Source organism: Oryza sativa, chromosome 8 (genome assembly GCF_034140825.1).
Source record: "Oryza sativa Japonica Group chromosome 8, ASM3414082v1".
Taxonomy (NCBI): Eukaryota; Viridiplantae; Streptophyta; class Magnoliopsida; order Poales; family Poaceae; genus Oryza; species Oryza sativa.
In genome coordinates this window covers 24671121-24684294 of record NC_089042.1, presented here as the reverse complement: position 1 = coordinate 24684294, position 13174 = coordinate 24671121, and the positions used below count along the sequence as shown (strand labels likewise).

General features: G+C 46.8%; 2 protein-coding genes across 3 annotated transcripts; one reads left to right on the top strand and one right to left on the bottom strand.

Moving 5' to 3' along the window:
• The first annotated feature begins 1943 nt into the window (after positions 1-1943).
• Positions 1944-6361, top strand: LOC4345930 (transmembrane 9 superfamily member 12). Its single transcript, XM_015795090.3, has 2 exons — positions 1944-2046; positions 3916-6361. The coding sequence occupies exon 2, from the start codon at positions 3961-3963 to the stop codon at positions 5944-5946; it is 1986 nt and encodes a 661-aa protein (XP_015650576.1). The 5' UTR covers positions 1944-2046; positions 3916-3960; the 3' UTR covers positions 5947-6361.
• A 2788-nt stretch (positions 6362-9149) lies between these two features.
• On the bottom strand, positions 9150-10848 carry LOC4345929 (BURP domain-containing protein 13-like). 2 transcript variants are annotated; one of them, NM_001422610.1, is made up of 3 exons: positions 10718-10848; positions 10525-10621; positions 9150-10442 (listed from the first exon to the last, which is right to left on the bottom strand). In NM_001422610.1, exons 1-3 carry the CDS (start codon positions 10772-10774, stop codon positions 9358-9360), a joined length of 1239 nt encoding a protein of 412 aa, NP_001409539.1. In that variant the 5' UTR covers positions 10775-10848; the 3' UTR covers positions 9150-9357. The 2 variants fall into 2 exon arrangements, with proteins under 2 accessions (NP_001409539.1, NP_001409540.1); NM_001422611.1 differs by having other exon boundaries at positions 10525-10624; positions 10718-10836.
• Positions 10849-13174: the final 2326 nt, after the last annotated feature.

Here is a 13174-nt window from a genome sequence, read left to right as displayed (position 1 = left end):
TCAATTCATCCGACGAGGTTAAAGAAGAAAGAGACGACGACGGGTTGAATGAATGAATCATGAATGAATGAGTGAAGGGAGAATGTAAGACGCATTTACTACGTGCAGGTAGGGGACGCATGCATGCCATGCATGGGATGACGATGGGTGCGTGGGATCCCGTGCACCGCACTGTTCGTTGCGACCGACGACGCGACGCGACGAAGCTATAAATTCTGCCTCCCTTCCCCTGCCTGTGCACCACGTCGCCGCCGCCGCTGCCGCCGCGGCTATAAATTCGGCCACGCGCGCGCGCGCGTACGTAGGGTCGCCGGCCGGTGGCCTCACGCGGCCGCAACTGTTCACGTGGAACGTTTTCTCGTCAGCTCCAGGTCTCCAGTAACGTGGCTCCGGTGTGCTGCAGTTCACCCAAAGTGACTTCCATGTTTGGTCGTTGCTTTGTAACTTTGCAAAATTGCAAGTGAGCAGTAGAGCGAACTGGGTTCAGTTTGGAACTCCGGGCCTTCTGTGAATTGGAGGCCCAAAAACTGGCTCATGGGCTGTTTCGTGCATGGCTCTTATTTGTGGGGGCTAAGTTCATTTTAGGTCCCTCAACTAGACGTTGAGTTCAACTTACATACTTGAACTGCAGTACCAATATAACGCGTCTCCTTACTTACAATATCGGTGTATCTAAGGTTTTAGAGCAATATAGTCCCCGGTTTTGACTGACGTGACGAGTCGACTACAGGCAAGCCAACTGACTAACTGAGTCAACGTGGAAGCCACATGTCATATACATACAAAATATCCCATCCACCCCTCACTTGCAAGCCACCCATGAGCAGTCCACCATGTTGACCGTCAAAGTTACAGTTGCCGACACTATGAGATGAAATACTGACATTACCGCTGGGGAGGAAGACGGTGAAGGCGCCCCCGCCGGTAGAGGAGAGGGGAGAGTAGAGCTCGATGAGGTGAGAGAGGTTGTCGCTGTCGTCATCGACAAAGATCAAGTCTGATGCGTCGGCGACGCTGGGGTGTGAGTAGAGACGGGACATGGCGACCACGACAGCAGGAGCTATTGTTGTTACGGCGGCCTGTCCTACAGGAAGGTGGAGCAGGCCTACCCCATGCCAAGAACATGAAGGAAAGAATGCATGCACCTCGAGCGAGGCAATGGATCTGGTCGGTGCCAACCTTGTTCGTGGAGATGGCGGCCTTGGTGATTGTGGCCGTTATCTTCTCGCTTCCCTCACGACCACCACCGCCGAGGTCCATCGAGGTAGGAGGTCGAAGAGGATGGCACTGGTAGTGCCTTCCCCTTCCCCCGCAGGATGGTCCGTCAGTCTCCACTTGTCGTCTCCCATGTGGGGCTCCACTCCTAGCATCATTGACCGCCGTAGCATTGTGCGGGGAGGAAAAGGGGCGCGGCCCCTGGTCCCGTCACCTGACGCCCCTTGGCCCCCACCTACCCTCTCCGGGAGGGCGTAGCCCTTGGCTTGCCATCCGCTAGCCTTGCGAAGAGTAAGAGAGGAGAGAGGTGGAGGAGAAATGGCAAGATAAGAGAGAAGGGGAGGGTGGAAAGGCTGACATGTGGGTCCCGCGCTAACTCAACCGGATTAACCATAGTCAGCTCATTACGTCAGCCAAAATCCTAGGATCTAAAGTACACCGGTATTGCAAGTTGAGGGACATATTATATCTGGTATTGCAGTTCAAGGACCACAATTCGAACTCGATGTCAAGAGGGATCCGAAGTGAACTTATTCATTTGTTGGGCTTGATCATTCATTACGGATGAGAGCTAACCCAGCCCAAAATGCTGGGATATATTGGGCTCTGAACTATGTATGGGCCACCGCGCGAATCTTTACGTGGCCCAGAGGTGACAAGCCGCCTCGATCGAGCCCAGCCCAACGCGGAGACGAAATATCGCGAACTCCACTCCTACACACACACACACTCTCTCTCTCGCCGTGCATCTCTTTCCCCTACCATCCCACGCCTCCCTCTCCCCCGATCCATCCACCGGCAAGCGGCCGCTTCCGCCACCGCGTCACCAAGGTGCGGCGCCTTCTTCCGCTCTCGCTCCCCCCGCTTCTGGAACCTTCCAGAAGTTCCGATCTGTTTCTGTTGCTTTAATTAGCGCAGGGTCGCAGACCTAACCGTTTGAATTTGTTTCCCCCTGTGTTAGCTTGCTCTAGATCTCCGAGTTGTTTGGCTGCTAACCCCGTAGATCCACGAGTTCCCTTGTTCTAGGCTGCGCTTGCTTGGTTGTTGTGCGTGAAGAGTGGAGTGTCTGATTGTGTGGAACGCTTCCAGTTCTAGGTGTTTATAAGAGGTTTGTGCAGGAAGTGTTCAGATGTATTATGGTACAAGGTTGCTGTAGGAATTGTTTGAAAACGTATAGAGTCAACGCGATAACTTAGATTGATCACGGACACGAGTACATATAGGGATGGTACATCCTTATCTCTATACCCGACTTATAGAAACAGAATCGGGATAGGATTGAGGGAAACCGAACCGGATACAAATACAATATCTCTAACACCCCCCCGCAGTTTGAACGTGGGCGCGCTCTGCCCAAACTGAAGCGGAACTCACAAAACACCGAGCTTGGCAGACCCTTGGTGAAGATGTCGGCGTACTGTGATGAAGTAGGTACATGCAGCACGCGGACTGTAGCAAGGGCAACCTTGTCACGAACAAAGTGGAGATCAATCTCGATGTGCTTGGTTCGCTGATGTTGTATGGGATTGGTGGAGAGGTACACCGCACTAATATTGTCACAATAAACCAAGGTGGCCCGTGTCGGAGGAGTGTGTAACTCGTGGAGGAGCTGTCGCAACCTTGCGGGATGGTGTCGTGCTGCGGCTGGAGGCCGGCGGAGGTGGTGTGGAGCCCGGCGGAGGAGGCCGCAGCCGATGCGGAGGAGATGGTGGCTGCTGCAGTGGAGTTGACCGGAGCGCCGGCTGACGGAGTGTCCGGCTGCGAGGATGTGGACGCCGAGAGCTTCTCGATGAAGGAAATCAACGCTTTCCGTGCGGCTGTGGAGGAGATTGCAGCCGCCGATTCGGCGACATTGGCAGCAGTGGTGGGGTCAATGCCATGTCGAGCGTCGGGTTGGAAGGCCGCACGGACGGCGGCAGATGCGGCGTCGACGGCGGTCACAGGAGTGATGGACGGTGGTGGTGGTTCGTCGGCCATCGTGAGGCGGCGCGGCGAGGAGGGAGAAGACGGCGCGGCGGCGTGGGGTGCGCGGCGGCGCGCAGGAGAGGAGATGCGCCGCGGCGTGGGAGACGCGGCGGCGCGGGAGCAGAAGCGGCGCGGCGGCGGCGCAGGCGGGACGCGGAGGGCGCGTCGGTGCGAAGAAGAGTCGCGACGCGTGTCGAGAGAGAGAGAGAGAGAGAGGCGGAAGCGAATTTGGAGATTAATCTGATACCATGCAAACGTATAGAGTCAACGCGATAACTTAGATTGATCACGGACACGAGTACATATAGGGACGGTACATCCTTATCTCTATACCCGACTTATAGAAACAGAATCGGGATAGGATTGAGGGAAACCGAACCGGATACAAATACAATATCTCTTAACATTGTTGTAATGTTTTTCTCCCGATAATACGCTTTTGGTTATTGGAGAATTTTTTTTTGGCTTTCTTGTGCTTAGGAATCGCTGAATTGCTGTGCCTGGTGGAACTGTAGCAGTATGTTTGTGCAGCCAGTATGCCTTTTTGGTGGAGAATTGATGTCTGCTGCTAACTTAGAAATATAGATGTTATATATTATTGTAGAACGGAAATTTCGCAAAAGATTTACTAGGAAATTACTATAGGTTTCTACATTTTGTCATAATTGTGATGATATCTTGGTGATTCCGGATGAATTATGAAGTTGTTTGATTGAAATAATGGCTTGGTTGCAGGTTAGCTCACACATGTTCTAGGCTATTGGAGGATCTTTGCTTCAGATGGCTGGGGCTCTGCATATTTCTTGTTCTCCGGCTCCATTATTGTGGGCTCTTCTGTTGCTGACTGTGTCACCAGGCAATGCATTCTACTTGCCTGGCAGCTACATGCACACATACTCCCAAGGTGAGGAAATATGGGCCAAGGTGAACTCCCTTACGTCCATCGAGACAGAGATGCCATTCAGCTACTACAGCCTGCCATACTGCCGGCCCCAAGGCGGCATTAAGAAGAGCGCTGAGAACCTCGGTGAACTTCTCATGGGTGATCAGATAGACAATTCACCCTACAGGTTCCGTGTGAATGTTAACGAGTCCCTCTACCTCTGCACCACAAAAGGGCTTAATGAGAATGATGCAAAGCTCCTCAAGCAGCGCACACGTGACCTCTACCAGGTTAACATGATGCTGGATAATTTGCCTGTCATGCGTTTTACTGAGCAGAATGGTATCACTGTACAGTGGACTGGCTTTCCTGTTGGTTACACTCCAGCTGGAATCTCGGAAGATTACATCATTAACCATTTAAAGTTTAAGGTGTTGGTCCATGAGTACGAGGGCAGGAATGTGGAGATCATTGGCACTGGGGAAGAAGGATCTGGTGTCATCTCGGAATTTGACAAGAAGGGGATGTCTGGGTATCAGATTGTTGGTTTTGAGGTTGTGCCTTGCAGTGTGAAGCGTGATGCCGAGGCTTTCTCCAAGAGTAACATGTATGACAGCATTGAACCTGTGAGCTGCCCAATGGAGCTTCAGAAGTCTCAGGTGATCAGGCAACAGGAGAGGATCACTTTCACTTATGACGTTGAATTTGTGAAGAGTGACATCAAGTGGCCATCTAGGTGGGATGCTTATCTGAAGATGGAGGCAGGTGCTAAAGTCCACTGGTTCTCCATTATGAACTCCCTAATGGTGATCCTGTTCTTGGCTGGTATTGTCTTTGTTATATTCTTGAGAACTGTCAGGAGGGACTTGACGAGGTATGAAGAACTCGACAAGGAGGCGCAGGCACAGATGAATGAGGAGCTATCTGGGTGGAAGCTTGTTGTGGGAGATGTATTCAGAGAGCCAACTTGCCCTAAGCTGCTGTGTGTCATGATTGGTGATGGTGTTCAGATTTTGGGCATGGCAATAGTAACAATTATTTTCTCCACACTTGGGTTCATGTCTCCAGCATCAAGAGGAATGCTTCTCACTGGGATGATCATTCTCTATCTTTTCCTTGGTATTGCAGCTGGATATGTCAGTGTGCGGCTGTGGAAGACTATTAAGGGCACATCTGAAGGGTGGAGATCAGTGTCCTGGTTAACTGCCTGCTTCTTCCCTGGTGTCTTGTTCATGGTCCTTACTGTCTTAAACTTCGTCTTATGGGGAAGCAAGAGCACTGGAGCTTTACCTATCTCACTATTTTTCGCCCTTTTAGCTATGTGGTTCTGCATATCTGTGCCGTTAACTCTTGTTGGTGGCTTTGTTGGTACAAGATCAGCGCAGATAGAGTTTCCTGTCCGTACCAACCAGATCCCGAGAGAGATCCCTGCACGGAAATACCCATCATGGCTTCTTGTCCTTGGTGCAGGAACACTGCCATTCGGAACCCTGTTCATTGAGCTCTTCTTTATTCTGTCAAGCATTTGGCTTGGAAGGTTCTACTATGTGTTTGGCTTTCTGCTAATTGTCCTTGTGCTGCTTGTCATTGTCTGCGCTGAGGTCTCTGTTGTTCTGACATACATGAACCTCTGCGTGGAGGACTGGAGGTGGTGGTGGAAAGCTTTCTTTGCCTCAGGATCTGTTGCAATCTATGTGTTCCTCTACTCCATCAACTACTTGGTATTTGACCTCAGAAGCCTGAGCGGGCCTGTCTCTGCCATGCTTTACCTTGGTTACTCATTCCTCATGGCATTTGCAATCATGCTGGCCACTGGAACCATTGGATTTTTGACATCATTCTCCTTCGTGCACTATCTGTTCTCATCCGTGAAGATCGATTGATGAATGAAGATTACGATACTCTCTGGCCCTCCGGATTCGTGTTCCCTGTGTGTGGGTGTGAACTTTCACCATGAGATGCACTGTTTATTGTTTGAGGAGATTTTGATCAACTGAAGATGTTTTTAAGATGAAAGGTATTCTCCACCTAGCGGACGTAGTCATTTTTTCCTCTATTCCAACCGTTGTTGTGAGTTGTAACTGCTAGAGTTAATTAATCTAGATACATGCAACCCGGCTTTGCAAGGGTTTAAGAGCAACGCTATGTTGATTATCGTGATTGGCAGATAGAATTCTGTCATATTCAAGTGAAAATGTAGCCACCTGCCGTTCAAAATTCTGATGTGTGACCTGAAGATTAGCTGTGTCAGCTCTTGACAAAACTGTAATACGATTGCAAGTACCTGTTTCCTTGGCATTTTTTTATCATGTCCAGTACAAATTTATATTTCCTTATCTGTAGTGGGATAGTTTCTCGTCAAATTCTTCTGTGAGATGTGAATTGTTGAGTACTTCTGCTGTTCTTGCCTCTTCACTGGAACGGGAACAATTGAAGAAGCCATCATGTAAAGAAGCCAAGTTTTTTTTTTCCTAACAGTCTAGAAAGTAAACCCAATGATAATCATATTTGATTTTTAAAATCTCAATTACAATAAAAATGAGAGGCAGTAGACGGGTTGTATAGGAGTATAATGGTAGAGCCGCCGATGGTTGGTGGGTCTTTTAGAAAGTAAAAAAATATGATAGTTATGTTCAACTTTTACAATCACAATGAGTATGCGGTGGACGGGTCGTAGAGTAGTACAATGGTAGTGTTTAACGAGATTTCTAAAAATTATAAAAAAACCCAACGAGACAATAAACTCTAAAAACTATAAGGTACAATTTTTAAAGGTTCGGGCTTCTAAAAAGTAAAAAATAAACCCCAATGATAATCATGTTTGATTTTAAAATCTCAATAATAATAAAGAAGGGCAGTAGCGGGCGAGCCGTAGAGGAGTACAGGGACAAAGTCGCTGACGTTAAGGCAGAACTTCTCGAAAGTAAAAAAAATAAACCTAAACGATAATTATGTTCGACTTTTAAAATAGCAATGACAATAAAGAGAAGATGCAGTGAATGGTCGTAGAGAAGTATAATGGCAGCGATGGACGGGACTTCTAGAAAGAAGCTCAACATGATAATAAACTCTAAAAACTATAAGTTTTTAGATCTAATTTTTAAAGATTCCAAGGAGAATGAATAGAAACAATGGTAGATCGAGCAATCAAATAAAGAATAATATGACAAAAGTAAAGGGTAACAACTGGTGTGATTTTTAAAAACTATAAAATTAGAAACACGAGGATGATAAGGTTTGGTCTTTCAAAATCATAAGACAACGAGGTAACTATTTAATAAATTTTAAATAAAATCATATTAAAAAATATATAGTTTTATATGGATCCTAGCCGCGCAATTGCGCGGGGCCACCCAGCTAGTTATATTATTAAAACAACATTAAAAGGAGGCACCACGTTCGCTGTGGAGGCTAGAAATTCCCACATTAATCGGAGAAAAAGAAAAGAAGAGTCCAAATAGAAATACAATAAAAAATAGCTGAAATTCGGAATTAAAAATATGCAATATTGAAAGAGGATTCCATATAGTAACCCAATACGTGATTAATTAAAATTCGGAATAAAAATAAAATAAATTTCGAAATTAGAAAAAGAAAAAAGAGGACTTCGTGTAGGAATACAATTTTAAAATAACTGAAATTCGGAATTAAAATTAAGCAATATTGGAAGAAGAGTACATATAAAAACCAACTACGAGATTAATTAAAATTCAAAATAAAAAAACAAAAAATCGAAATTAGAAAAAAAGAAAAGAAGAGTTCAGCTAGGAATACGATTTAAAATTAGCTGAAATTCGGAATTGAATATAAGCAATATTGAAATAAGAGTGCATATAAGAACCCAATACGAGATTAATTAAGATTCGGAATGAAAAATAAAATAAAATCCGAAATTGGACAAATTAAAAAGAGAGTTCAAGTAGGAATACAATTTTAAAACGACTAAAATGAATAAAAAAATAAAATATTAAAAGAACACAATACATTATTAGTTAAAATTCGAAATAAAAAATAAAATAAACTCTAAAATTAGAAAAAAGAAAAATAAGATTTCAACTAGGAATACAATTTATAAATAACTAAAATTGGTGATAAAAAATAAAGACCATTGGAAGAAAAGACCATCTAAAACACATGATGTGATTAATTAAGTAATAGTCCAATAAAGGAGTAGAGTGGTGGCGGTTAATGGGACATCTAAAACTATTAATAAAACACTAAATAGAATGATGGCGGGCAGGTAGTGAAGCAACCGGTCAAGGCGGTTGGCGGGACTTCTAGAAAATAAAAAAAATAAGCCCCATCAATAATCATATTTAATTTTTAAAATCTCAATGACAATAAAAAGGAGAGGCATCGGGCGGGTTGTACGGGAGTACATTGGCAAAGCTACCGTAGAAAGTAAAAAAAAAAGAATTCCAACGATAGTTAGGTTCGATTTTTAGAATCCCAATGACAATAAAAAATAGACGGTGGACGGGTCATAGAGGAGTATAATGGCAACGTTTGATGGGATTTCTAAAAATTATAAAAAATGAAATCCAACGAGACAATAAATTATAAAAACCATAAGGTCCAATTTTAAAAGGTTCAGGCTTCTGAAAAGTAAAAAAATAAACCTCAACAATGATCATGTTTGATTTTAAAATCTCAATGAGAATAAAGAAGGGAGGCAGCGGGCGAGCCGTATTGGAGTACAGTGACAAAGTCGCTGACGTTTTGACGGAACTTCTAGAAACTAAAAATATGAACCTAAACGATAATTATGTTTGATTTTTAAAATACCAATGACAACAAAGAGAACATACAGTGGACGGGCCGTAGAGGAGTATAATGGCAGCGTTTGACGGGAATTCTATAAATTATAAAAACGAAACCCGACGAGACGATAAACTCTAAAACTATAAGATCCAATTTTAAAAAGTTCCAAAGAGAATGAATAGAAACAGTGATAGATCAAGCAAGCAAATAAAAAATGATATGACAGAAGTAACGGGTAGCAACTGGTGTAAAATTATAAAATTAGAAACACAAGAATGATAGGGTTTGGTCTTTCAAACCTTATCATATAAAAATATATAATTTTGTATAGGTGCTAGCCGCGCAATTGGGTGGGCCACCTAGCTAGTTTTGTTCATGTGATAATATAAGCACAGCGGCACAAACTGTTATTTATTACAGGTAGTATAATCCCTCTAGATGTGGACATTACAGCAGCTGACACGAATAACATACATAAAAAGATGCATAATGCATCGTGCATAGCTCACAATGCCGTCGCCGGAGTTGGAGCCCTACGCCGTCGAGCTCTTCACGTTCTTGGCCCAGACGATGTGCCCGTACGGCATGAGGTGGCACACCGGCGAGCCGCCGGGCTTGGTGCCGAGGAGCTTGAACGAGACGTGCTCCGGGTTCCACCGCGACGTGTTGGTGTGGCACACGGTGGCCACGGTCACCGCCTCGCCGCCATCGCCGCCGCCGTCGCCTTCCATCTCCACCATGTAAGCTCTGGCCGGGCCGGTGGTGTGGCAGCGGTACACGGTGTACGGGTACGCCTGGTCGTGGCACGCCACGAAGCCGGCGCCCTCGACGGGGAGCACGGCGCGGACGGCGTACGCCTGCAGCGGCGCGCCGCCGCGGGGCAGCGTCGACGCCAGCGCGGCGATGTCGCGTGTCCCGAGCGCCGCCATGGCGCCCTCCACCAGGGCCTCCAGCGACGTGGCGCAGAACTTGGACTCGCCGGCGAGGGTCGGCCACTCGCACGTGCGCAGCGTCTCCCTCATGCCGGCCGCCTCGGCGGTGTCCGGCGCGACGCCGAACAGCGCGAGGACGGCCGGCAGCGCGGCCGCCGTGAACGGGATGGAGTCCGCGACGCGGCGCGGCAGGAAGCCCAGCGCCGACGTCGTCGCCGCCGGGAAGTAGAACGGGAGCCTCTCGCCGACGCGCACCGCCTCCTCGTGGAAGAACACCGTCGTCGTGGCGCCCGTGCCGACGCCTCGCGCCGTCGTCGACGCCGCGGTGCCGCTGCCGCTGCTCGGCGCCTTGTAGTCGTACCCGAAAGGCTCGTCATCATTCTCTCCGCCGGCGGTGCTGCTGCCGCCGCGGAGCTTCCTCGCGCCGACGTATTTGTCGTAGTTGAAGCCCGCGTCGACGGCAAGAACCTGCTCTCCCGCGGCGGCGGCGGCGCCGCCGCCGCCGCCTTCGCCCTGTGCACTGTAGTCGTAGCCGAAAGGCGCCGGCTCGCCGAAGTCACCGGCGAGGTCCAAACCACTCGCCGTCGTCGGAGAATCAGATCCCCTGTAGTCAGTGTAATCGAAGGGGAATCCGGTCCGCGCCGCGCCACCGGCCGCCTCCGCTTTGCCGACGACGAAGCTGGTGTCTGCAACGTCCACAAACAAATCAAACCTCGAGGAGAGTAATGGCGGCGCGCGGCGGCGGAAGGAGGAAGGAAGGACACCGACCAGGGCGGAGGAGGCGGAGGAAGGCGTCCGGCAACGGGGATTCCGGCAGCACGGCGCGCCAGAACACCTCGGCCGTCGACGGCGCCGCGTCGCCCAGCTGCTGAAGAACACACATCGTCGGTCGATCGAGCGATCGTTAGTATACGGGTGCAACGGTGCATGGCTCAGCTGAGTAGCGGCATCATGAGTGTACCGAAAGCACGGCGGCGGCAGCGGCGACGGCGACGAGGAGGAGGAGGAAGCGCGCCATGGAAGCGTTCGAGAGAGAGAGAGACGGGGCGCAGCCGATTTCTCGCCGGAGACGACTGCGACGGATCGATCGACGCCGCCGGGCGGTGACCACCACCTGGTATTTATAGGCAGGCGTCGTCGTGGCCAAACCTCAAATCTCGCTTGAGATCAACGGCGACGGTGACAGGAAACAGAAAAATAATGTTGGCTCCGACGACGTCGCGGCGCGCGCGAGCGCGAGAGGGGGAATATAATCTTGGGCGTGACGTTCGCCGGCGCCGCGCTGTTGCCTGTTGGCACGAAGGACGGCCGGACGCGGGTTGCATGGGGGGAATTTTCGTGACGCAGCCGTGATCCGCCCGAGCGTCACACTGAATCATGCATCCACCTGACATTTTCGTTTAGGGACTATATCTAATAAACTGTTGCGAAATTTCTTAAAGGAAAAACTTTCAAATCTAACTATACTATAATTATAATTAATTCCATTATAACTATAATATACTAACTTATAAATAAGTATTAAAATAATATATATGTAATTTTATATCTAACTTATATAGAGATTACAATATAGTTACAGCGGAATTACACTGTAGTTACAATGTAACTTATATTTAAAGGCTTTTACCTAAAAAACATGCCACAACTTTTTAGCAATTCTAAAAAAAAAACAACCTACAAAACGTACTGGCTTTTTCCCTTCAACATATAGCCGTGCAACAGGACTGACCAGGGGGCCAAACCTATCTTTTTTTTCCCCTATAGCAGTGTGTATAGCTCTTAAATAATACTAGATGAAATACCCCTCCGCGTTGCGGCGAAAAATTAAGTTGCATAATATGTACAAAACTAAAACAATTTGATACAATTTTGAGCCTAAAAGTATTTAAGATTGCATGTTTTTAAGAGAGAAGAAAGAAAAGACAATTTGGACCATAGATCTATCATCTAAAGGCTAAAAATAATTGAGGTGATGTGGCTTAATGAGAGAAGAGAGAAATGTAATTAACTACACTTAGTGGAGATGAACTATATAAGTATATAGAATTTGGTGTCCAACATGTTAGCGGTTGAGGAGCACTGGTATGGTGGCGTATATGGCAATCTCCTGCAGTGGGGATGTGTCGGAGTCCATGGAGTGGGGCATGGGTAGATGAGGACCTGATCCTGGCTTGATGTTTGGTGGAGAGATTCCACCCAACCGTGGGACATAGGATATTTATGGATTGGTTATGGAAAAGCCTTGTATTGAACTCTCCTTTGTCGGCCATGTCCGATCCACATGTATTCGGTAATGTGAAACGTTCATGACGTGTGGGTAAAGCGTGCAACTTTTGTAGAGTTTAGTTAAACTTTTTAAATAGTCATGCCCACGGTTATGGACGGATGTGAGGTGTTTCTCATAACATAGTGTTCGTTTTAGACTTATTAAATTGATTCGTGTAATGGGAATCCTTACCAGAGTTTGCCTTCGTGGCAGACAGCCAACCTTCGTGGTTGGGAACGAGCCTGTGTGACTCGGGGTGTCGATTGGCACCAAGGTGTGCTTTAGGGCTGAGAAGGTCGTGTTAGAGTGGCTGAGATAGCCGGAGTAGTGCTAAGATGGCACGGTGTTTATGTTTTTCTATTACTACAATGACAGGTTGTTGCAAAGCAACTTGTGGAATGGAGTGAGGCGTGAGCCTTACTTCGAAACTAAAACTTGACACACTAGAAGTTTGCAACTAAATCATTTAAACATCTTGGGTTTTCCAAATGAAACCGTTCCACTCCTTGTTTTAGCCTTGCATGTCATATTTTTTCCTGGCTTGCTGAGTACATTGAGTACTCACTATTTTTTATATTTATATTATAGAGTTAGAGGAAGGATACCTTGACCCTTTTGTCAAAGCCTACTTTCAAGAGCAGGCCGAGTACGATTTCTTAGGGTTTCAAGCCTAGTTCCCAAACATAGCTTGTGGATTTATAGTTGTCATTATGCTTTTATATATACTTCCGCCTGCATATACCTTGTCTTTCCAGGGTTTCCACCAATCTAGGGTTTGTCCACGATGGTAGTAGTTTGAGACCTCCGCCAATGTTATAATAAAGCTTTGTTATTTCTGAGTTTCACTATTATTCTGTGAGTACTAGCTTATATACCCTGGGACTATTACTGTGATCACAGGTAATTGTTGTGACCTTCAGCCTATGCCGGTTTATTCATGGGTCTTTCTTTTCTTCAACATCGTATATGTATATAGAGAGATTTTCTTTATATGAAGAAGATGGTGAAATTTGTATTTTAATTAATTACATAATGTAAATCTTTCTCAAGTTTTTCTCAATTTTCTCGTCTTTTCTTCCCTTGCAACGCACATGCATTTTTTTCTAGCTCCTTTTATTTTTAAAAAAAGGTTCCAGCCTTCTAGGCATA

What these genes read in the sequence shown, in the direction of transcription:
- LOC4345930 (XM_015795090.3), top strand. Translation starts at nt 3,961, where the DNA reads ATGGCTGGGGCTCTGCATATTTCTTGTTCTCCGGCTCCATTATTGTGG.
- LOC4345929 (NM_001422611.1), bottom strand. Translation starts at nt 10,774, where the DNA reads ATGGCGCGCTTCCTCCTCCTCCTCGTCGCCGTCGCCGCTGCCGCCGCC. An exon ending in CTGCCGCCGCCGTGCTTTCG is followed by an intron (nt 10,625 to 10,717) that starts GTACACTCATGA and finishes TGTGTTCTTCAG; the next exon opens with CAGCTGGGCGACGCGGCGCC. An exon ending in CCTCCGCCTCCTCCGCCCTG is followed by an intron (nt 10,443 to 10,524) that starts GTCGGTGTCCTT and finishes TGGACGTTGCAG; the next exon opens with ACACCAGCTTCGTCGTCGGC.